General features: G+C 43.0%; 1 protein-coding gene across 1 annotated transcript in view; it reads left to right on the top strand.

Moving 5' to 3' along the window:
* LOC138259871 (hypoxia-inducible factor 1-alpha-like) overlaps nt 1–26,447 on the top strand; it is a 917,172-nt gene that overhangs the window by 217,673 nt on the left and 673,052 nt on the right. Inside the window, exons 4-5 of the mRNA XM_069207820.1 lie at nt 13,904–13,988; nt 14,244–14,350. Coding sequence (XP_069063921.1) covers nt 13,904–13,988; nt 14,244–14,350 — 192 coding nt within the window. The remainder of the gene's footprint in view (nt 1–13,903; nt 13,989–14,243; nt 14,351–26,447) is intronic.

The following is a 26,447-nucleotide window of genomic DNA, read 5'->3' as shown; positions in this document are numbered from 1 at the left end:
ACAGCAGTCGGGGTATTAATACCAGCATACTGCTATGACAGTATACTTGGCTTAAAATGTCAGGATTGCCTCCAGAGGTACAACATCTCCTAAGTGTACCATTTGACGGGGAGCATTTCTTCGGCCCACAAGTTGATTGAATGCGGGACAACATAATACATTTTTTTTTTAAATCACAAAAGCAATGGGTGCCTTACAATTCCCTTTAATCAAGTCACATTTTTGTAGTCCTTATAACAGGGGTCGAAAACAAAAAAGCGAGCCCCAGGCAAGGACTACCATTTCATCAATATCAACCCCATTTCCAAGAGGCGGAATCAATGTCAAAAGCGTTATCTGCCAACAGGCATTGGCTTCAACTCTCAACCCCAATCACACTAAACCTGTTGTAGGATGAATCACCAGTTTTCTGCTGCAATGGGAAACATTACATTAGAAGGGTGGGTCCGGTCCATTGTCCAGGCAGAATACATCTTTGAATTCTACAGACCCCCTCCAAATATCCCACCTCGTTATCATATACTGAGTTCAGACCACTTGCCATTCTTAAGGAAAGAGGACAAGTGCTTCTATTAAAGGCTGCCACAGAGCCATCGTCTTCAGACCCGCATGGTCAATGGGTTTACTTCCTCTAATTCCTCATTACGAAGGCACCTTAAGGCCCAATCTCACTCTATGGTCATTGAACAAGTACATGAAATCAGAACACATCCATATGGTCACCTGACCAAACCTCATCCTATTGCTTAGGAAACACAATTTAATGGTAGCAATATACCTTAATGATACTTATTTCCATATGCCAGTCCACCCTGCACACCATCAATACTTTCAGTTCATGATAATCCTAAAAAAATACCAATTCAAAGTACTGACTTTTGGGGTGACCACAGCCTCAAGTGTATATACTAAGTACTTGACGTTTGTCACAGCTGCACAGACATTGCATCCACGTATTTCCTGATCTAGATAAGTGACTGATAAAGCTCTGCAGGAAACAACATCAAGCAAACACTCAACAAGCAGTGTAGTTACTGCACTAACGTGCGTTCAGCATCAGGGTGAAATAAATCACATCTCTAAACCCAGCAAATTCAGTCCTGCTTAGAGTCCACACTAAAAAGGCAAACTAGCAAGGCTTACACAAACCCACAGGGGTTGAGGGTATTCCCGCAACTGCTGCCTCTTTTTCAGACAACTTGTCCCATTACTGTAAGAACTATAATGGAAATTTTAGGCATGGTGACTTTCTGCATAGTAATAGTATCAAATGCTAGACTTATGAGCTCTTTACAGGATTGTCTAGCAAAACAATGGGCACAAGCAGAAGGAAATTTAGGAGGCTCAAGTATTTGTAATGACAAGGGCCCAGCATTCTTTCCACTGGCAGAACATCATCTACCTCTTACTGAAAGCCCTTTTTAGACCACTGTCAGCAAGTAACCATTATCGCAGACGCTTCACTAATAGAATGGAGACCCCACCTTTCCCATATGACATTTCAAGTCATTTGGCCTGCACAATACCAGGGGCTCCACATCACCTACCGGAAACTGCTAGCTGTCAAGCTAGCCCTAAAAGCTTTACTGCAGCCCATTAAAAAAAGAGTGTCCTCATAAAGAGAGACAACATGACAGCCATGTACTACATCCAGAGCAGGGAGGAAAACACTCACCTGAGCTATCACAGCTAGCATAGAAGCTTTGGCATTGGGCAGTCTAGCACAATGTTCGCCTATTGGCGGAATACCTTCTGGGAATGGACAGTGACTTTACAGGCCTACTCAGCAGAACACATCAACAGGTTCACAACTGGGAACTCCACCCAAAGGCCCTCCACAAATACTTTCAAGAGTGGGGCATGCACACAATAGATCTGTTTCCCAATCCAGAAAATGTGAAATTCCAAAACTTCACCACCATGCAGCCACATCCTCAATCCGTGAGCAGTGTGCTATGGATCAATTGCTCAGATATGTTTGTTGTTCACCTTTTCCTGATAGCAGACATGGTCAGGAAAATGCAGCGAGCCTCAATGACACTACATGGGCACAACAACCATGGTTATCAATTCTGCTGCAAATGGCCCTTTAGATTAAGCTCCCAAACACCCAGGTTTCTCAGACAACAACAGAGTTGACTTTGACACCCAGACCCCAAACAGCTCAATCTAGCGATCTGGCCCCTGAGTACTTAGAGTCTAGGGCCCTCATTCTGACCCTGGCGGTCTTTTCGCAAGACCGCCGAGTTACCGCCGCGGTGAAGACCGCCGACCGCGGCGGTATGCCGCTGTGCGCATTCTGACCGCTGGGAGCGTTCCGCCGGAAAACCGCCAGCAGCCACACTGGCGGTCGGCGGGAAAGTGGAGACTGGTCAACCTCCACCGCCACGCCAGCAGAACACCGCCCACAGAATTACGACCCACATTTCTGTGTGGCGGTCTTCTGTTGGCGGTCTTCTGTTGGCGGTCACCTCCCCATGGCTCCCGTCGCCTCCCGGAGGACCAACACACAAAGTAAGTTGATCGTCCGTGAGGGGAGGGGGTGGGGGGGTGTTGTGTGATGTGGGCGTGCATGGGGGTGTGCGTGTGAGTGTGTAGAGGGGGTGTGTGAGTGCGTGTATGCGGGCGGGGGGTGCTGCTGTGTCTATGGGTAATGTGTGCTGTTCGGCAGGTGCGCATGTCTGCATGTATGTGTGCGGGTATGTGTCCCCGTTGTGTATGTGTGTGTAGGGGGTGTGTATATGTGCATGTTGGGGGTGTGTGCATGTCGGGGTGCATGTATGTGCATGTCGGGCTGGGGGTGGGGAGGGGGTTCGTACCACCTCTGGGGGGTGGCAGGGGGGTGGAGGGTGTGGGGGGAGGACTCGGGTGGGTAGTGGGGGGTGGGGGAGACCCCTATCAGTGCCAGGGAAGGAATTCCCTGGCCCCGATAGTGCTTACCGCCATGGTTCGCACGGCGGTTCCCGCCCGCAAGAAACCGCGGCGGTAGGCAGGGTCATAATACCCTTGGCGGTCTTGGGACGACCGCCGGGCCGGAGTGCGCAAACTCCAGCCCGGCGGTCATGACCGCCGTGGCGGTCTGAGTGGAGAAGTGGCGGTCGGTCGCGGCGGGGACCGCCGCGGTCAGAATGCCATTTTTAATACCGCCGGTCTGTTCGCGGTCCGACCGCCGTCTCTCCGCCGACCGCCAGGGTCAGAATGAGGGCCTAGGTATGTAATCTACCACAGGAAGGTATGCTTATTTTGAGAGAGGCCTGCAAATGGACTATTCAGACATGCTACACTGAAAGATGAGAAAGATTTATGCACTAGTGTGTATAAAAAAATTGACTCATTTGCATAAGGATAGAGTAGTCCTGAGAAATAACCCTTAATTCGTACCCAGTATTGTATTCCCTTTCAGCATCAACCAAACGATTGAGCTGCCGGTCTTTTTTCTGTCTCCAGCCTTAGGAGCTGAAAGAGTGTTACATACCCTAGATCAGTGCTTCCCGAATCTTTTAGAACCATGAACCATTTTGGAGCGAAAAACATTTGCGACCCCCCTAGCTTTAAAGGACATAAGGTAGGAGCGATTTTTTAAAGCAGCAGTAGACATGCTCTCAAAATGCTGTAAATTACCAAAATAACACTCTTTACAATGTTTTGCGTTCTTTTCTAACAGCAACTATTTGTAAATGTCACAAACATGGCCACTCCCTTTGATTTGTCTTTATCAAACTGTGTCCAAGATATTGATGTGGCAAGTGGCAGACTATGAAATGAACTGCCGCTTTTCACAGTGGGGTGTTGCCGTAGTATCTGTTCGCTAAAATCACAAGGCTTCTGAAAAAACTTGGTGTTGTTACCAGTGATTTTAGCAAATCTGAAAAACCCTTTCTGCAGCAGAATATGGAGTAAGGCCTTAAATCCATGTTTGTGTTAAAACAAGGCCCGGAGGTGCATTTTTGTAATTTGGTGTAAATCTGTTCAGTAGTTTTGGAGTTATCGAAGGAAAAAAAATATAGATATCTAGGAACCTGGATCCATCGCAAATCCACAGGTACCTGCAGGGGATCTGCGGGTACCCACTGGTACCTGTGGATTGGAACCCAAAAGCAAGGCCCTAATTGGTTGGCTGCAACCTGAAAAGAAAGTTGCAGCTGCCATTGTGTTTCTCAGTTGGGACCTTGAGAGAGAAATTATAAACATAAAATCACATAAGGGATCAAGATAGGAGTATTCTATCCCCACATGAAGCATGGAGGGGTCTCTGAGGGAGCCCTCATTGGCAAAACTTGCCCAAATAATTAGTTTTATGGTGGATCACCGGCGCTCAGCCTGACCCCAAGTGTAAAAATCATAAAGGGTCCTCTGATCTGTAGGTCAATGGGAAAAAAAATGCACCCACTCACATGGTGGTTGTAATAACGTATGTAATTATACATTATTTTACATTATAAAAAACTATAGAAATTCACTGAAAAAAACAAAGGTTACAGAGATGTTATAGTTAGGTTCATGTTTTACCCACATAAAACCATAGAAATGCAGCAGGGATACTTATAGTTATACTTATCTGAAGAAACTAAGGGCCAGATGTATGAAAATATTTTGCACTTCCAAACGGTAAAATCGTCTGTTTGCGAGTGCAAAATAGTGGTCTCAAGACCACAAAGTAAAAAATCGCTAAATCCAGGTTGCAAGGCAATGCTGCAAAAAATCGCAAATTGCGATTTTTCGCAGAATGGCATTTTGCACATGCAAAATACCATGATCTGCAACCAGGTGGTAACCTGGTGCAAAATTTAAAAATGCAGTAAAACTGCATTTTTAAATTTAACATGTAAAGCACCCTGGCCTTTGGCATTTCCAAAATTGCGATTTCTGAACCAGAAATCGCAATTTTGGAAATGCAAAAAATTCGCAGCTACGGGCCAACAGGCCCATAGCTGCGAATGGGTCCGGTATCGCAATTTGCGATTCGGTAATAGCATTTGCGATTTTAAGAAATCGCTATTACCGATTCTCAAATGTGATACATGGCCCTTTGCGAGTCGGTAATAGCGATTTCTTAAAAATCGCTATTACCGAATCGCAATGGGCCGTGATGATACATCTTTCCCTTAAACTCATGTGTTAAGTAACTTCAGGGCATGAGTTATAGGGCCAGATGTACTGTTTTGCATTTCCTAAATTGCTAATTTTAGGAAATCGCTATTTAAGAAATGCAGAATGGTATGTAATAAAATAGCGATTCTTTAATAGTGATTCCCACAGAGTCGTAATCACTATTAGGGAATCGCTATTAAGAAATGCAACTCAATTTGTTCCTATGGGCCTTTAGGCCCATAGGTGCAAATGTTTTTGCATTTCCTAATTTGAGATTCTTTATTAGGGAATCGCAAATTAGGAAAAGCAAAACCGAGGGTACTGAGGGCCTAAGGCCCTCTTTGAGGCACCCCAAAATGTAGATGTGCACATGTGAAGTGCACACATGCCCTAGAGGCATGTGTGAGCTAGATGGCACTTTTAAAAATGCATTTTTAATGCATTTTTAAAAATTGCACATGGTTACCACCAACTTGGAGTTGGTGGTAATTGCTTTTCCTGAATGCCTAGTACGCATTTAGGAAATGCTTCATGCATGTGCACAGGAAATCACAACTAGGAATTCTCTGTTTGCAATTTCCTATTTAGGGAATCACAAGTTGTGATTCCCTAATCAGAGTTATAATTTTAGGGAATTGTTATTTAAGTGATTCCTTAAAATCGCACTGCGAATGCCTTTCATACATTCTGTACGGCTATGTTGCATTCACAAACGGTGTTATTTTGTGATTTACACCGTTTGCCAATGCAAAATAGTTTGATATATCTGGCCCATAGTTTATTAACACTAGTATAACTATAAGTATAAGTTAAACTGCTGAATTTCTTTGGTTTTATATGGGTAAAACGTGAACCTGACCATAGGGTGTGGTATCCTCCTCTCGTGTGCAGCTCATTGTGAAGTATGGTCACTAGATGTCATCACAAGAAGGAGAATGCAGAACAAAGAATGTTAGTGGGATGGAATGTTGGACAGCTGGAGACAGTTGGATTTGGATGAAGAGCTGACTGGGGTGTTCAATAAACTACTCTCTTCATGACAATCTATACGGCTTGAAGGGTTGTCCATTGCAACTTCACACTGGTGAATGAGGACGGGATCCCTTTTGATGTGAGAGTAGAACACCCCAATGTTTTTTGGAAAATTGTTCTGTGGCTGTGGCAGCTCAAGGAGTTGAGAAAGCCCTGGACAGCCTGTGAGGTGAAGAGTTTTGGGTGGTGGTAGGTGGATAGAGTTGGCAAAGAGTGAAAGGAGCAGCACAGCAGCAGCACTTACTGTTATTTCATTGGTCCTTAATAGAGCAGTGAGGACTGTGGAGTCGCAGAGAGTAAAACACATGTGTTTCCAAGTGGAAACAATTTCGGGCACAGGCAGCAGGAGAACGTGGCAGCATCAGTTGGCTGGGGGAAGGTGAAATGCATGGGTGGTGTGTTCAAGGGAGGCAATTTTGAAAAACAACATCGCACAGTGTCAGCTGTTTGCACCCTTAGGGCTGTGGAGGGTGAAGTGCATCCGCACTTCAGTACTGAAGCTGCTTGGGAAGCGTGTCAGCAGTGTGAGGGCTCTTTACTATAGAAGTAAGCGTAATAGGGTTCAGACAAAGAGTGAACATTCAGATGTGCATTTAGCTATTTTTTGGGAAATAAGCTTGTCAGACATTGAGATGAACAGTAACAGGCACACCAAAGGCTTTTAAGACCAAGCACAGAACTGCATAAAATGTATTATTAAAAATAAAAATAAGCCTGTTTGACTTTGAGGTGATTGGTGACAGGCACACCAAAGGGTATTGAGAAACTAGGACATTAAGAGCAAGCATAAGAGCATGAAGATTGTTGATGGGTACATCAAAGTTAGAAAGACCTGTCTATCAGTTATATTCAGTAATAGGCCTTTTCCATGGTACATTGCCTGTCATCTGCAAAGTGGTAACTAAAATGTGACAGGCAAACCTGTTTATAAAGTACACTGGCAGTGACGCACTTATCAGAATTAAAACAATAAGTGATAATTTCTTATAATACTGTAGTGTTCACATTATCAAAATGCAGAATGTCATGCCCCCTCAATTCATTTTAAATAGCCCTGGAGAACCGATACTTAAGTGGAGCAAGTGGAAGAAAATCTTTGGAAACTATGCAAGAGTGTGTGGCACTAATCTTAGTGCAGCAAAGAAAGTATGCACTTTTGCTACACTGTCTGAGATGTGAGGGATTACAGGTACCTGAAAACTTACCAGATTTAAAACCTGAGGAGGAACGTAATGTGAAAGAATACACATTTGTTATCCATAAACTTCCTAAACATTTCTTCCAAGAACAAGCACCATAATGGAGATGTCTAATTTTGGTTTGAGGGCACAAGGTCAACAACTGTTACCAGTTTGAAGAAACTTGCTTATATGTGCAAATTTGGGGCAGCACTATGAGAGAGAATAAAGGATCAATTTTTGTTAAAATGTATCAGTGACAAAGTACGTGAGTAATTGTGGCTCAAAAATGAACTACCTCTTGATGAAGTTGTTAATAAGGCTACGAGAGTGGAACACATGATAAAATGTGCGAAAGAGTTGTGTATAACAAATAACGGAGAATACAAAGATGAGAAAGTGAGTAACGATGTGAGTATAGTAGATAAGAAAAAGGAGGAAAACAAAGAGTCAGGAAGTAGGTTTCAGGAGAATGTGTCAGATGTGGCAGCTCAAGTCACAGGGAGAATTCCACCAGCTGTCCAGCATTGCATGCGAGCTGTAATACATGTAAAAAGAAAAAACATATTAGTAAATGTTGTAATAGTGAAAATGCTAAAATAATGGTACCAAGAGAGGTAAAGAATTAACACAAGAAGTTATTTTCCAAGTAGAGAAAAGAACAGAGATGGTATAAATCAATCAGACAATGGCACGTATACGTTTTGACTCATGTTTTCAATTGACCATCATCTCAAAGTTAGTATTTGACGACAGTGTTGAGGGGAGTGTGGGGTTAAACAAAATGGACATAAACCCAGGTGGGAAATTTTGTGGTACAGTTGAGACTAAGCACAGGGAAACTGTATGTATCGTTTAAAGGAGACAAGTTATTTGGGTGGCCACACCACAACAGGACGTCAAATCTGAGCCAAATGCTGACCCACTGGTACAGATTCAGTCAATTTCTCAACACAATGATAAATATGAACAAGAATACAACAAGTTGTTTGAAAATTATTTGGGTTGTCTTGTAGGATATAGGCATCATATAAAATTAAAGAAAGGTACTGTACCTGTGATGGCTAAAGTAAGAAGCATACCTATGAGTATGCAAAAAAGTGTTGACAAAGAGTTGAAAGAGTTAGTAAAGAAGAAAGTATTTGCAACTGTAGAGGCCACAAAGTGGTTGGCTCCTATTGTCGCCGTAAAGAAAGGAAGAAGGGCCATTAGCCTATATGTGGATCTAAGAGGTTGTGGTGGATACATTTCCTCTTCCAAATATAGATGAAATTATAATGATACTAAAAGAGCAAAATATTTTACAACTCTAGATTTCACTTCTATGTACCACCAGATAGAACTAGATGAAGATTTGCAAGATCTAACAGCTTTCAGAACACCATTTAGTACCTTCAGGTTTCAAAGAATGCCTTTTGGGCTCATGTCAGCGGCTTCTGTATTCCAAAGAGTGATGGGAAGGTTTTGCAGGGTCTAGAAGGGGTACGGTGTTACCAAAATGATCTACTGATATTTGGTTTGAACAAACAAAGCATGATGGCAGAGTTCAGTTAGTGTTAAACAGGTTGATGAAAGCAGGGTTAACATTAAGGAAGGACTTCAGAGGTACATTATTTTGGACACAAAATATCCAACTCGGTGTGTCACATAAAAAGGATTCAATGAACACTATTTTATTTTTAAAGTTCCTAAGTAGTAATGAGGAATTTGTTTCCTTAATGGGAATGGTGGAATATTACAGCAAATTTATCAGAGGTTTTTCTGAGGAGTTTGTGATGAGGTATGGTCACGAAATGTCATCAGAAGAAGAAGAATGCAGATTAAAGGATGTTGGTGAGGGTGGACTGTTGTACAGCAGGAGACCGTTTAGTTGGAGGAAGAGCTGGCTGAAGACTTCAATAAACTACTCTCTTCATGACAATATATATTGTATTGTATTGTAATCATATTTATATAGCGCTTACTACCCCTGACGAGGCGTCGAAGCGCTTTTCGATGAGTAGCACGCTACTCCGGAACCCAACAAGCCTTAGTGATGGATTAGTATCATTTAATAATGAGTACAGTTTGAGTATTATTATGACTTAATTTGAGCCGCGGATATGAGAGTTTGTTAGTTAGATTGACTGGAGTAATGGAGGGGTGGAGGAGGAAATAAATCCAGAAGTGTTAATTGGGAGTATATCCTTCATTTACTCAATCCAAAGGCTTGGGATGAATAAAGAGGGGCGGAGGGGGGAAGAGTATGTGGAAGGGTTAGGGAGAGCATAGTAGCAGGGTGAGATGAATGCAGGAGAATTTAGTAGGGTTGTGTGGGAGGTCACAGAGGTAGAGTGAGGTTTGGTGAGTTAGATGTGGAGGGAAGAGCTTAGGCAGAGATATTTAGAAGATGAAAGTGGTCGAAGGGATTTGGGATGAGTCAGAGTGAGAATGGAGGATAGTTTGATAGAGACATGACATAAGAGTGATGAAAAATTAGAGCAGAAATTCATAGATATCTAGTATAACAACCCAAAAACCAGGAGCCATGCAATGATCCACAAACATGCCAAGCACAGAAACAACATATACACATACATATACATATATATATATATATTTATACACACACACATGAATACACACACATATGCACATACAATACATAATTAGAATCATGGGTAAAAAATACTTAGTCAGACAGGTTTAAAAGAGTGTGTGTGTATTTTATTGTTATGAGAGTAGCAATACATATTTTCCAAAGAAACTATAAATAAATAGAAATATACGTATAATCTGAAAAAATATTTATCCACATAGGCATATGCAGTTCATAGTTGTTTGAAAAAGGTGGTTATGAAGGAAAGAGCCAACTCTTGAGTAGTTTTCTGAAAACAAGAAAGTTATCTGTGGCTCTTATAGTTGGGGGTAATGAATTCCATAGTTTGGCTGCTTGGACGGAGAAGGATGTACCACCTACAGTCTTTTTCTTGTTTGGTGGTGTTCTAAGGCGGGTGCCAGTCTTGAGCGGGGGGTTCTTTGTTGGATGTATTTGGTAATTTTCTTTCTGATAAAAAGTGGTCCTGTTCCATGTATAGCTTTGTGGGTGATACAAAGCAACTTGAAAGTGCATCTTCTGGCAACGGGTAACCAGTGTAGTGCTCTCAAGGCAGGGGAGATGTGGGCTTGCGGCTTTATATGTAGTAGTAGCCTGGCTGCGGGATTCTGGATACGTTGTAGTTTTTTCATAACAGATAGAGATGATCCATGGTAGAGGCTATTGGCATAATCCAGTTTGGATAATACAAGTGAGATATTAGCTTGCACCTTGTGTGGAAATCCGAGGTGGGGGAAGATGCGTCGTAAAGTCTTTAAGGTGATGAAGCTTGTTCGTGCTAATTTGTCTACTTGGGCATTCATAGTTAGCTTGGAATCCATGGTGATTCCTAGGTTTTGAACTTCCTTGGATAATTGAGGAGGTGGTCCGAGATCTTCAGGCCAGACGCACAGAGGGACATAATTTTTCCAGTCACCACATATGAGTATTTCTGTTTTGGAGGTATTTAGTTTGAGATGGCTCCAGGTCATCCACTGATCAACGGCTCTGAGGCAACTGAAGATTTGTGAGTTTTCAATGTTTTTGGGGTCTTCTAATTGAAGTAGTATTTGTGTGTCATCTGCATAGTTGTAGCATGTGAGATGGAAGTCATTGATCAGTTCTGGTAAAGATATCATGTAGATGTTAAAAAGCAAAGGTGAGATGATTGACCCTTGGGGGACCTCTGTTTTTGTGAGGTAGGGTTCGGACGAGATGGGGGGTGAGTGGATGATATTCGCTCTTTTTTGGAGATAGGAAGTAATCCAGTTGAGAGCAATCCCTTGTATGCCAGCTTCGTGGAGTCTTTGAGTTAGGGTGTCATGGTCAACCGTATCAAAGGCAGCTGAGAGGTCCAAGAGAAGTAGTGCAGCAACTCCATTTCGGTCGACTGTGTTTTTAAGATCGTCCCAGATTGCCATGAGTGCCGATTGAGTGCTTCTTCCTGGGTGGAATCCAGTTTGGAAGTCTGAAAGTATAGAATTGTCTTCAATGAATTGTGACATCTGGGCGAATGCTGCTCTTTCTATCAATTTGCCCAAGAAAGGTCCATTTGTGATAGGTCTGTAGTTTTTGGGGTCTTGCGGGTCTAGGTTTGTTTTCTTTAATAATGGTTGTATGTATGCCTTTTTCAGGTCTGTAGGAAAAGTTCCTGAAGTTAAAGAGTTGTTGATGATTCTTCTTACAGGTGTGGCAGCAGAAGTAGATAGCAGGATGTTCTTGAAGATTTGTGGTGGGCAAGGGTCAGAAGGGCAACCAGAAGATCTGCTTGCTTTGACCAAATCCATAAATTCATCCTGGGATATTTGTTTGAAAGACTGTAGAGGTTGGGATGGTTTATTCTTAAAGGGTATTTTAGTAAAGGGGTTGGTGCTGATGGTTTTCTTCTGTTTTAAATAGGAGTCCAATGTGGCTGCCTTGGTTGTGTAGTGAGTTGCCAATTTGTTTGTGAAATCTTGAGTGGTGGGATGACTTCCTTCCATGCATGGAGGTTTTCGAAATTCATTGAGAATTTAATAAAATTCCTTGGTTGTAGATTGAGCATTTAGAATTCTGTCTGAGTAGTATCTTTTTTTAGCTTTTTTGATTGATGATTTGTACATCCTGTTAAGTTTGTGTAGCTGCAGTTTGTCTTGACTGTTGTTTGTTTTGAGCCAGGTCCGCTGCAACTTTCTGATTTGTTGCTTTATCTTTTTAAGTTCTGTGTTTCTCCAAGGTGTTGGTTTTCTTTTGTCATGTTTAGTTTTTCTGAGTGGTATTAGGACATCAAAAGCTTCCTGTAGCCACTCATAAAGTTTTGGTACAGAATTGATTGTATCTAGATCTGTGTTTGCTGTTAGTTGTGTTTCTAAGTGATCCACATTGAGTTTGCTCCATGGTCGATAGGTGTATGTATGTAAGTGGTTGTGGGGTGTGTTGATTTGTGGAGTTGTCTGTCGGAAAGTTATCAGATGGTGGTCTGACCAGGTGGTTGGTGTGATGCTATGAATAGTAACGAGTTCAGGCTTAGCAAAAATGACATCTAGGATGTGACCAGCGATGTGTGTGGGATTGTGTACAATCTGATGTAGGTTCAATGCGAGTAGGCCAGTGGTGATAGCTTTTGGATGGGGCATATTGGGTTTGTCAAACAAAATGTTTAGATCCCCAAGAATGCATAGATTGGAGTATAGTGTAATAAGGGTTGAGACTGTAAATATATATGGCTTGTGCATTACAACTTCATATAACGCACCTGCCCAAATACCTTGTTTAAAGGAGGGTATGCTCCAAGTTCCAGAAATCTGAATGGTCATGGGAAGGTTCAGGTGCTCCAATCTAGGCATATTATTTAAAAAACTGGATACTGATTGAAATCTGCAAGAGCCATTGCAGAATGAGCTTGACTCTTTTATGGTCACCCGGATGTCATCTGCAAAAGGAGTCAGTTTAAACACATTACCTATACTACTTCAGAACTTGGATGGAAGGGTTGTCGTAAATAGCATCAGCAAGTGGGGTCAAGAGAGAGTGTTCAATAGCAGACAGGACAGCAGGAAATTCTGGTTGTTCCCCCTCTCAATGTCTAACCTGTTGCATAATCTTCCATTCATTCTATCGCTTGCAACTGGTTTAGAGAAATGGGCAAAATCAGCTTGCAGAATATGCATAAGGTAGTTTCTTTAGTAGGTTTGAGTATTAAGGCAAATACCATCTAAGTTTTGGACCTAGAAATTGACTGAGGGTGGAGGATATCATTTATCAAGCATGTTGTTATCCTTAGCAGATGAGGAACTAATGTTATTTCGGACGCTACTGAAAACCTGTTGTACTTAAAGTTTACATGGTTTGAAACACCTCCTCTTTGGCAATCAAGATATCTAGGTTGTTCTCTCTCATCCACTAGACTTCTGCTGTGACAAATGATTGACAGTCCTACCCTCCAAGTCTTGAGTTGGTTAAGCAGTACATACCATTTGTTAGACCCACATAAAGCATTCTAAATATTGCTGGTTTAAGTTAATGTTAATTTATGCTTAGCTTCTGCTGCCAGTAGTTCTCCTTCAAATTTAGCATGAGTGATTGACTCATATTCATGAGCCTCAATGGCTTAGCAATACATTGTCTCATTTTCAACTCAAAGCACAGTTATTTCTTTACCCTGCTTCTTGGAGGCTGATACTTGCATTGTGTGCTTCCCAACACTCTTCCGACCCTCCAAATGTGTTGTAGGTGCCTCAGGGTTTTAATTTTCAAATACATTTCTTGGCTCTTAACAATGTCCCTTTAAGTGACTATGTTGGTCTTTGGTCTTTTTTTGGACCTGCAGAGCAACCCTAATTCTTTTACCCTCTTTCTTTCTCGTTGCACCTCCCTTATCAACTGGCTCAACAGCACTGTTGTGAAAATGGGAAGTGCAATATGGCTATGTTTGGGAAAGTGACAATATTTATCAAAGTATTCAGCAACAATCAGTCCTACTGATCAAATTCTAGAATGGCAACCACTTACAAGTAAACTCCTGGATTTCTGTTTTTGTTTAATGCAGGTGGATATGATTGGACAGAGTCTGTTTGAATATATCCATCCATGCGACGAGGAAGAAATCAGAGAAGTTCTCCATTTGAAACATGGTAATTGTGGTTTGAAATCATGTTTTGCTCTGCCTTCTGCTTCTAGGTGTCATGCACCTTTTGCTTCTGGGTATGGTGCAACTATGTAGTGAGGCTTCTGTGCTAACTGGAGAATAAAAAGGGAAGGAAAGTTTGGGCAGCACATGCAGTAAATTAAGGGCCATCCATTTTCTCACTTTGATGCTAGCCTTCACGTTAGAGCTCAACTTAGCTTTAGTTTCATGTAAATCTTATTCCTCTTTTTCCTTTATCCAGGAATCTCTAGTAAGAAAGCCTGTAGCCCATGTGATTTTTTCACCAGAATGAAATGCTCTTGGGTCAGCCGGGATCGAAGTCCTAATCTCAAACCAACATCATGGAAAGTAAGAAACATCAGTTTATTCTTTTGCCTTTTGTGTTTGCTGGACCTAGCCGGTGCACCACCTAGAGTTGCTGTTTTCATGATCTGGGAGAGCAGGAGAATAAGATTCTTTTGGGACGAATAGACTGCATGGGAAGGAAGACTCAGGGAAAGTGTATTAAGTTTATATACCTTCGGGTTCCAGTCATTATGGTTCAGCATCATTGTATCTTTTCTAGAATTACCTTATCGGTACCCAGGTATTCAGACACCCAGGCACTATCTCAATTGTTCTTTCTCTTTCAACACTTGCCTCTTTTTAAGACTTTGTCAACAGTAGTCCACCTCCTCTCTCTACCAGTTTCCTGGTACCCAAAGCCCCACCACCCCCAGTTAAAAAGTAGGCATAGGCAAATAAAAAGCCTGGGTGATGCAATGCCCAAAGATAAAAGAAGTGAAACTTTAAAGATAGTAACTGCCCAGGTCATGTAGTGTTGTGTCATTAAGGTGGTCAACTTAACTAGCAGGTCACCTTGCAGACAGACAGAAAAATATGAAAAAGGCCTGTGTAATTGGATCTGCAGCTCATAGAGAGTGCTCAAATACAATTTGAGGAACTCGTCTAAGAAGAATGGGTCTAAATGGCACATAAGTTTAAAAGTCGCATTTTGCCAGCATCGTTTGATTTTCTTAATTCTTAAGGCTGGCCTGGCCATTGGTAAAAACAAGATTGAAGACTGCTTAGATGTGTTATTTAGACTCATCATCTTTTCCAGTGTACCAATGTATGGTTTATCCTACCCTTCAGTTCACCATTGACTAAGAAGATATCATACGCAACTGTGTTCAGGCTTTAACACGGTGTCATAGCAATCCAACCTTAAAGGCCTATTGATTTTAACATATGTTCAGTAAGGTATCCTCCAAATTCACTATCATCTTTGCTATAGAAATCCATTCTTGAAGTGTCACTATGAGACATACTTGCTAAGTTGATAAAGGAAATAAGTTGGATGCCTCCAGAAAGTACCTGGCAAGGTTGTAATATAGAGGTAATACCTGGAGTACCTCTGATCTATTGAGGCTGAAAACCAGGATGATGCATTATTTCTTAGAGAGATCTAAGGCATATGTAACTCTTTAACTCGCATTATCAGAATAATCAAAATCACTATTGATAAGAATATGTTTGTAGGTTTTCATACTTCAAGTATGATGAAGGGGTGAAAACCGGGTGCCAGGGGCGTAACGAAGGCCACAACCCTCCAGGGGCCCACAAACTATTTTCTGGGGCCCCATTCCGCCCAACACCAATGAACATCTGTGAGATACAGGAGACTTGGGTCCCTCTTCAAATTCTGCAGAGGGGGCCCATCATTTTATATTATGCCACTTTTGGGTGCATGTCAGAATCATGAACAAAGAAATATTGTGCTGAAAAAATCATTGATGTAAGTATATGTAGGTAAGAATTGATTTACTATTGTTTACTCCACATCTCTATGTCTATGTGTTTTGCCCATACAAATGATCTTGTGCTCCACAGACAATATTAGGAGAATTGTGTGGTCTTCACCATCCACTTAAAATAAATAATGCTCAGTGATGGTAGGGGAAAATCTAAATACATTTGTTTACCTCATTAATGAAATCACATGGTAATAAAGAGCCCTGGTGCTGAGTTTTTAGTTTTATGCAGTACAGCTTCCAAATTGCTAGGTCCAACGATAGTGCAGCTTGTTGTCAGAGTACAGCTTCCAAATTGCTAGGTCCAACGATAGTGCAGCTTGTTGTCAGACAATATATGGTCATAAGAAAAAGAGCTTTAAGAAGCAGAACTGAGAGAAAGACCTGGACCTCGCCCTCTTTTTCCACACTGCAAGCTTTTGATTGGGTAGATAGTTATGACTTCCATTGAAAAGGCGTACTTCTATTGCATTTTTTGTCCTGTGAGATAATTTATGCTCAATGCAGTTTGTCCAACTTGGTTCTATAAACAAGCTTATGATTAACACTACCGACCTGGATGATTAACTAGGAAAAGTTATGCCAAAAGCCATTGGCTTGACTTATTTACTGTGAAAAACAAATGTTAAAACAAATTTGCCTTCAAGGGTGGATTGATATGGTGTTAAAGTTTGCAGATAAGATATTTGTTACATAATGGTCATTGATTACTCCCTCTGATAAACCAGAGGGGGGATAAAAGATTTGATAGGCCCTCTTTGGAAAGGTTGTATGCATATATAATTTGATGACTTTTATGCTTGATGTTTTCTTGTAGGAAAGAATATGTTCAAAACAGTAGGCTAATTTTGGGTATGGTTACAAGTCAATGAGAAAGGCTGTAAGCCTGATTGGTTCATTAGGAAATGTTATATCAGATTAAATAGGTCTGATCTGTTAATGTTAAGACAAAGTCAGATGGCCTGAGTTATTTATTATGAAAATAATATGTTAAAGCTAATAGGACATCAATGGTGGATTGCTGTTAAACTGTGTTAAAGCGTGCAAGTCAAAACATTGTTACATTGAATCTCGCTGATCACTGCAGTAGGCAAGGGTTTTGGTGTTGTTTATCCCTTATGACAAAACCTGGTGTAGATGATATGGACCAGAAGAATCATTGTTAGGCCGTTTTAGGAGGGGTTATATATTGTGATACCAACTACAATTTTTTACATATTTATTATTTTATGTGTATTACCTAGTTGTGTATGAATCAACATAGTTTTTAAGTGTGGCCTGAAGGCTTCATTGTCTACCACCCTATTGTAATTAAAAATAAATCCATAAAAAATACAGAATTTGGGGCGTGGCCAAGATTGCAACCACACTAGATGTGCTTCCCTGATCTCCAGCTCAGGCCCGGCATATTGCTTAACAACCCTCTATAATCCCCTTGCTGGCCTGCTAACACCCATCCTGGCTACATTACCCCTTCCAGTGGCCCATGAAGGGATAAGGTTATAAAGTGGAAAAGCTGGGCCTATCACTGACACCCAGGCTAGCAGATGATGTCCTGCAGTAAGTGGCCATTGCCACCCACCGCTGACTGCCTGAACCTGAAGAGCTCACAGTGGATATGGCCACACACTCTTGACTTCCGACCTGAACATAAGTACTACTGTAATGGCTCACAAAGCATGCATGAATATGCTGTACATAAATGGCTGGGCACATATAGGCCCTCATTTCGACCTCAGCGGTCTTTTTTATAGACTGCCGAGGTACGGCGTGCTGAAGACCGCCAGTGCAGGCGGTTTTCCGCACAGCGTATTATGACTGCTGGCAGCCCTCTGTCCTTTTTCGGACGGAGAGCCGCCAGCAGCCATACTGGCGGTTGGCGGGGAAGTGGAGGCTGCTCCAACTCCACTGCCACGCCATCAGAACACCGCCCACTGAATCACATCCCATGATTCGGAGTGGCGGTGTTCTGGTGACGGGGTGCTGGCGGCGGAGCAGCCCCCATGGATCCCGTTCCCTTCCCGGAGGATCACCAGACCAGGTAAGTTGATCTTCTGTTAGGGGAGGGGTTTGGGGGGGTGTTGTGTCCGTGAATGGGGGTGTGCGTGTGAGTGTGTAGAGGGAGTGTGTGACTGCGTGTCTGTCTGTATGTATGTCTGTGAGGATGTGTGTGTGTATGTCTGTATGTATGTGTGCGTGTATGACTGTGTGTGTCTGTTGGAATGTTTGTTAGTATGTGTGCGGGTATGTGTGGTGGTAGTGTCTGTGTGCATGACGGGGGTGTGTCAATGTTGGAGGGGTGGGGTCCTGCCACCTTTGGGGGGGTAGGGGTGTTGTGGGGGTAGGACTCTGGGGAGGTGGTTGGGGGTAGGGAGACCCCTATCAGTGCCAGGGAACAAATTCCCTTGCACTGATAGTGCCTACCGCCATGGATTTTGTGGCGGTTCCAAACCCCACAAAATCCAGGGCGGTATGCAGGGTCCTGATACCGCTGGCAGTCTGGTGACGGCTGCCGGGCTGGAGACCGAAGTCTCCAGCCCAGCTGTCCTCACCACCCTGGTGGTTGGAGTGGAGAAGTGGCGGTTGTGCATGGCGGTAACCGCCATGGACATAATTCAATTTATTTTCCGCCGGCCTGTTGGAAGTATTACCACCACTTCTCCACCGACGGCCAGGGTTTTTGTACCGTTGGGGGAGCTCTTATTGCTATACTGATACACGCCAATAGGCACACAAGCGACATGTCCAGCACTCATGAATCATAATACTATAGATTGTGGACCCCGGGATGTTGACCAGTGGATTACATGGGTACACATGATGATAACTCCTACGGACTTCTTTCTGCCTATTTACAATGTACTGACGTGGAACATAAGTTGTATGGCTACACCCAAAAAAAGGCACCAAGTACATACATATCTTTGTCCATGCCATATACACATAGCCTTCTTACAGTAGACTCACCTGCTACAAAGTGAACTACAGAAAGTGCGCAGGAGATGGAGAAGAGGTGCCTATGGCACAACCTTCTCATCATATGTGAGTGTGTGCTGATCTAGATCTCCCCAGGAGTACCATTTGTACAGGAAACATTTAGAATAGACACAGAGGATAGATTCATGGCAGTTGAAAGCCACCTGGACAGAGCCCATTGACACTCATACTGATATATGTCCCAAATGTACAATACTCTGCATTTCTAAATAGACTGACTCAGGCACTCATGCTTAATCCACAATCACTCCTCATATGCAGTGAAGACGCTTAAAGGTGTCCCAGATATATACAGAGACAGATCTATCCCCCCCACTGGAGGGAGCACCCTAATGTAGAGCAAAACAATAATTCCAACACTGGATGGACAGCAGGAAAGTACACACATATGGCGATTACTACATCAAGACCGCACAGAATGTGCATTCTCTTCTCCTATACAGGACATACACACAAGATTGGACCTATTCCTTTGCGCCAAAACATTCAGCTCACAGCTAGGGAGGCAGAGCGTGCACCCTTTCTGATCACTGTTCATTGAAAATAACAAAGTAGGGCAGAGCCAGGGCTACCATACCAACCTGCAGGCTGCGGATGGACCCACTGCCAAATTCTCCATTCCACAACGCCATAGTGGCACACATTACCCCATATTTTGAAATGAACCTGGGTTTCACGTTATCCAGGGAAATGGAATGGGAGGCCCTCAACATATTGATGAGAGGACACTGAATTACCACAAAATGGGGATCCGACAGACATTTCAGACGCCAGACCCTGCATAGAGAATTACTGTTCATGGAACCTGACAAGCGTTGCCTTGAAACTGAGACTGACACAGGCCTAGAAGGTGGACAACTGCAGGACCCTAGGTTTACCCATGCTAGTGTAGAATCATGCCTAGGCAAACTAGACTAAAGACTAAAGGGAACACTTGGCCAGACCACATGGCAAAGATGAACTTGTGAGTAAATTGTTAATGTGGTTGCTGAGAGGAGACTCGGCACGTACCCCAATAGGAGCTGTTAAAACTAATGATGGTGCCACACACAACACAAACACCTATCAGCACCAATTGTGTGCAGTATTACTGCAATTTATACGCAGCAGATGTCTGCTCAACCATCTACCAAATACAAGACTATATGAATGCAATTCCCTTCCCTTGATTAAATCCACTCCAGCGTGAGGAGCTAGATGGTCCCTCCAGATTGAGGAATTACAATTGCCCATAATTCAAATAGACTGGAACAAAACATCGTCCACTGATTGGCTCCTCATTTGGGGCCAGATGTACGAAAAAGGCAATTTGCGACTTGCAAATTGCGAGTCCCTGCGACTCGCAATTTGCAAGTCGGAAATTGCTATGCAGTACGGTGTCTCAGACACCGACTGCAACTCGCAATGGGGTCGCAATGACCCACCTCATGAATATTCATGAGGTGGGTCGCAAATTGCGGCCCCATTGCGAGTATGGGCACTCGCTAACATGGAGGCCTGCTGACGTCAGCAGGCCTCCATGTTAGCGACCTGCTTGTCAATAAAGCAGGTTTTTTTTTTTTTTGAAGTGTAGCCTGTTTTCCCTAAGGGAAAACGAGCTGCACTACAAAAAAAAACCGAAACCTTTAGTTTCGGATTTTTCAGGGCAGGGAGTGGTCCCTTGGACCACTCCCTGCCCTGAAAAAATATTTTTGGGTGCAATAACAAACTGGAAGGGGTCCCATGGGGACCCCTTCCAATTTGCGATTGGGTTACCATCCACTTGAAGTGGATGGTAACTGCGATGCCATTTGCGACCGCATATGCGGTCGCAAATGGTATTGCATCCCAATGCGACTCGCAAATAGGAAGGGAACACCCCTTCCTATTTGCGAGTCTGAAATGCATTTTGCGAGTCGGTAACGACTCGCAAAATGCATTTCTGCATTGGGATTCGCGTTTTGCGACTCGCAAACGGCAAATTTTGCCGTTTGCGAGTCGCAAAACGTTTTGTACATCTGGCCCATAGTTCTGTGCTGCTTAGGGTGCACTACTCACCTCAAAACTGCTGAAAGTAAATATTGAAGTGAAGGTGGTGGGCAGGCTCCTGGGAATCTCTGAGAGGCCAATAGTGGGTCTTCATATCCTAGGGTGTGACCCAACAGATTGAAAGTCTTATAGACCATTGTCACTCCTAAACCTGGACAATAAAATGCTGGGGAAACTGCTGGCCAATACACTGTTTCCCTTAATTAGCACCCTATTTGTTAGACCTGGCATCCTTGGCTTGGTTTTCCTGTCTTTTTGCCTCTGCTTCCTGTATATTTGATTGTGTGCTGGACTTCGTTTTTTCTGGTTTTTGAACTCTGGGCACTTTACCACTGCTGGCCAGTGCTAAAGTGCAAATGCTCTCTATCTAAATTGTGATTATGATTGGTTATCCCTGATTGGCATATTTGATTTACTTGTAAGTCCCTAGTAAAGTGCTCTAGAGTAGGCGTGGTTGGTGTTTTCCCAATCTGTGCTCCGCTTAGAGCGTGGAGTTCTGCTAAACTCTGCAGAGCAGAGTGCAGTCTTTTCCTCGTTCACGCTCACCAACGTTGTTAGCGAACGAGGAAAATCTTACTCCAGACCACCTTCCAGCGAGATTTCTCAATGCAGGCGGTCGCGAATGGTCGCTACCGCTTGCGTTGAGGAAACTTCCATACATGTTGAGGATGCTGCCGCTCAAGTAGAAAATCTACTCAAGTGACAGAAAAGAAGCAGCGCGCTCTTGCTCTGCACGTGGTGAAGTTCACGCTGATTTTTCAGTGCAGGACAAACAGCTGGTGCTAAAAATCAGCGCAAATGGTGCAACCTAATGCATGTCACCGCTTGCAGAACTCCAAGTAGGGCAGCAGAGTTTTTTGGTTACTTTGAGGAGTTCAGAGTCGCAAACTCCACCCAGGCCTATTCTAGAGGTGCCCAGGGCCTGTAAATCAAATGCTACTAGTGGGCCTGCAATACTGATTGTGCCACTCACATGAGTAGTTCTGTAAACATGTCTCAGACCTGCCATTGCAGTGTCTGTGTGTGCAGTTTTAAATGACCATGTTGACCTGGCAAGTGCACCCACTTGCCTGAACCAAACCTTCCTTTTCATGTATGGCACCCTTAAGGTAGGCTCCAGGTAGACCCATGGGCAGGGTGCAATATATTTAAAAGGTAGGACATGTACTGATGTGTTTTACATGTCCTGATAGTGAAATACTGCCAGATTTATTTTTCACTATTGCCAGGCCTATCCCTTCCATAGGTGAACATGAGGATTGCCTTAAAATTCCTTTTAAGTGCAGTTTCCCATTGGGAGCAGATCGAGAAATGGAGTTTGGGGTCTCTGAACTCACAACTTAAAGATACATATTTTGGTAAAGTTGGTTTTTAGATTGTCCGTTTGAAAATGCCACTTTTTAGAAAGTGGGCAATTTCTTGCTTATCCATTTTGTGCCTCTCCTTGGCTGCTGAATCCAGGTCTGGGTCAGACTGACAGTTGGGCTGTTTGTGAATTCACTCTAGACAGTCACACAAAGGGAGCTGAGATGTGTCCTGCATAGCCTGATAAGTCTTCCTGGGCTAGAACGGAAGGAAGGAGCTGATAACTGCACTCGAAAGGGTGGTTCCTGACCCCACACAATACAGTCTGCGACCCCGTGGAGAGTGGCTGCGGTACGGCAAGGAAGAGGCAGAGTCTTGTGCACTACAATGACTTTATTTTGACGTTTGCCTTTTGGACTGCTGACCCCACAATTTTAGATCACTTCTGAATCAAGGAGAACCTCTGCCAAGGAGAAGAGCTGAAATGCTGTGAGGAGGAGTACTGCCCCTTTGCTGTGTGTGCTTTGCTGGGTGGGCCTGCAGTTGCTGCTTCTGCCTTAGAGAGGACAAAGACTGGACTTTGTTGTGTATCCTGCTTGTGAAGATTCTCCAAGGGTTTGGACTGAGCTTGCCTCCTGTTAAGAAGTCTCAGGGACATCAGAGACTTCATCTGCATGCACCTGGGCTCTCTTGCTGAGACCCCCTGACTTGCCCAGCGGTGCCACATCTAGTCCCTGGGCCCCTGGAAGGAGAAGCTGGCAGAACCTAAGTGAAAATCCACACACCGGAGGCGAGCAACAGAAAAATTGATGCAGGGCCTGCACCGTAGCTGAAAAATTGACACAGCACCAGTTAAATCGATGCCTCAACAGCTCAGCGTGAATTCATTGTTGCCGGAGTTTTCCACGCATCGTCCCTGGGCATCAAATCTTCAACATCACTGCACAGAACCGAGCCTGCCTGCCCAGAAATCGACACATATCTTCCCTGTGAGGAAAGAATAGATGCATTGCTTACCCAGCAAAAAAAGAATCAATGCACGGCCTCACTTGCGAGTAAGGAATGGACGCATCGCTTGCTTTTCTGGCGCATCCTCTCCCCTGCGGCTTTATTTGTGACGCAAATCAGGTACTTTGTGCGGAAACAACGCATCCATTGATTCTTAGGGATTAAGTCTCTTTTCACCTTAAAATTGATAACTTTTTTTGTGTATGTTGGATTTTTGCTGTTTCAGTCTTGTTTGGATAGATAAATATTGGCTATTTTTCTAAATGGGTGTGGAGTCATTTTGTGGTGTTTTTACTGTGTTACTGTGTGTGTATGTGAACATATTTTACACCTTGCCTCTGAGATAAGCCAGACTGCTTGTGCCAAGCTACCAAGAAGTTGAGCAGGAGTTATCTGTGCTATGTATTTGCCATATCCTGACTAGAATGCAGTACCCCACTTGGACAGGGTGTAAACTGACTGCCAACTAGAGACCCCATTTCTAACACTAGTCCATACGGATCAAAATGTTTTCACACAGGGCATAACACCTTCCTAAGTATTCACCAATTGTTGGGACTGATGAGGTCAAGTTCAGGATGTAGTGTCTTGCATTATTTAGAAAGGAACTTTCTGACCCCCGGAGGACTCCATATCAGTGTATGACATAATAGTCAGAATAGAATTCATGAGAGCTTTAGATTGTTGGGGCTCACAGGTACATGCAGAGGAATAAAGATGTGTGATTTACAGCTGCATGTGTGGCCTAGTCATTCAGCAGGCACTAAGCTGGTGAAGAAGCTACAACTGGCGACGAGATAGGAGATAAGTAACCCAAAGCCGAAAATGCTGTACTGGAAAGTTTACAGTTGTTCAAACAAACTGCTTGTGCATGTCATGTGTGCCTTTGTTGAAGTGTGGAGTTGACTCTGGGCGTATATGGAGTCAAAGCACAATTCCAGCTGGTGTGAAGCGTGAAAATGTAAAGAGAGCTTCACAGAAAAGTCTATGCATCGTTGGTCAAGAAACTACAACCAAGATTATACAGAAAGGTACTGCGCTGCTACTCAAAATAAAGTTATGCAGTATACACACCGTTAAGGCTAAGGGCGGATTCAGCCGGGTTTACAAAGTACAGCTAAAGACAATTATTAAATATCAAATAGCGCTAAAAGCAGATCAACCAGGTGTAAAGAAATACAAACCGAAGTATACAAAGAATAAATTATAGGACTTACCCAGCCCACTAAAGAGAGTTGCTACATAACAGCCGACGCTGGGCCCCAGAAGAAGCACAGGGGTTGTGCTAAAGGAGCAGTCTGTATTTACAAAGGCCCGAAATGCGGCAGAAAGTCGCTGTGCAGAGGGAGCTGATCAAGGATGACCCAGAGGCGGGTCCATCGCACGGCCAGGGCTGGGGCATGAATTGTACGGAGCCTGATTTCCAGTCAAAAAGTCCAGGGAAAGCTCTATTCTCAGTGTGGCCGCCTTCCTCAAACCACCACCACCATTTGACACTGCCAAAAAGCAAGATATAGAGACATTTGAAGATTTCATTTATGCACTTGAAGAGACTAATAACAGGAAGATTATTAAATATTTCAAAAATCTTGCAGTGATGCTGTGAAAGAATTCTTAAAGAAAATACCAAGAACTGATGAAGAAGTCACATGCCATCAGATTAAGAAGGTGTTGAATCTCAAATTCAATCCAGTACCAAACGTTGATTATGAACGATGTGTTTTCAGCCAAGAGCATCAGAGTTGACGAAACAATTGATTCATTCATAGAAAGGCTTTCCACACTCATCAAACACTGTAATTTCAATGAATTCAATGATGAAGAAACCATGAGGCTTACAGTAATTGATGGATGCTTGTCTGATTCATTCAAACGATGAATGCTGAGAGAAACTCTTAGTCTGGAGTGAGTGTTGATGGCTGCCAGAGCTGAGGAACGTTCTCAGAGACAAGCTGCTGGCATAAAGGATGTAGGTGCCCAGAGCAAGTCAGTCATGAGTTTGAAAAGTAATTTGAAACAAAAGATTGAAGGACACAAAGTGATGTCCACACGAAAAAAGAAATTGCTGTTACAGATTTGCGTTTTCACGTGAAGAAAAGTGACCCACCATTGGTCAGATATGCAAGTGCTGTGGTAAAGAGAAACATCTTGTGATGATGTGCAGAGCGAAAGAAAAAGCAAGTGTATGACAGCTCTAAAACAAAATACAAGTCAAAACATTCCAGAAGCAATATTTGACTTGCACCCACAAGGCCACGCAGCGACATAGGTTGAGGCAAATAGATACTAAATAAAATTGATCGTCATCCAAATCAGTCACGCAATTTGTCAGCCAGCCTTAATAATAAGTGAAAGTGAAGAAGGTGATTGTACTATGTCAATGCTTAGCTCAGAAAAACATGCCCATGTCGGACTAGTTGTCTGTAAGTGGAAAAGTCAGTGGAAGAAAAGTCGGCATGTGGAAATAATGAAGTCATACAAACACTGTCCAAGTATTTCACTGAAAATAAATGGATGTTCAATACCTTTAATCATTGATAGTGGTGCTTCGAGAAATATAATGCCTGAAGAAAAATACAATGAACTGCCTCTGTTACTGTGGCCACACCGTCAAAGACCAAAATATGCACTTGGGCTGCATCGACAACCATGAAAAGTGAAGTTTCATTAATTGTGACAGTGAAACATAAGAAACCAAAACCCAAGCACTGATCCATGAACTTCAAGGTTCAGCAGCATGTGCCTGTTTGCTCAGTTTCTACATGGCTGGTGACATGGGACTGATTTCAGTGAATTACAACATAAATGCTTATCACAGGACAGTAAGTGTATTCCCTTCATTGTTTCATGGTTTGGGAAAGTTAAAGACTATGAAAGTAAAACTGCATATTAATGAGGATGTTTGTCCTGTTGCTCAGAGACATAGATGAGTTGTTTTTCATTTACAAGAAGCTGTTGAAAAAAATTTGAATCATTGCTAAAGCATGATATTATTGAATGTTCCACTCGTCCAACTCTATGGGTTTCTCCCACAGCAGTCATGCCTAAATAGGACCATGAAGGAGATATGCGTTGATTAACCCCTTCGCGGCCAGGCCTTTTCCCCCTCCTGTGCCAGGCCTTTTTTTGCCTATTTGGGGCAGTTCGCGCTTAGGCCCTCATAACTTTTTGTCCACATAAGCTAACCATGCCAAATTTGTGTCCTTTTTTTCCAACATCCTAGGGATTTTAGAGGTACCCTGACTTTGTGGGTTCCCCTGAAGGCGGCCAAGAAATTGGCCAAAATACAGTGAAAATGTCGTTTAAAAAAAAAA

This window comes from Pleurodeles waltl, chromosome 9 (genome assembly GCF_031143425.1).
Source record: "Pleurodeles waltl isolate 20211129_DDA chromosome 9, aPleWal1.hap1.20221129, whole genome shotgun sequence".
Lineage (NCBI taxonomy): Eukaryota > Metazoa > Chordata > Amphibia > Caudata > Salamandridae > Pleurodeles > Pleurodeles waltl.
This window is presented reverse-complemented; position numbering and strand designations above follow the sequence as displayed.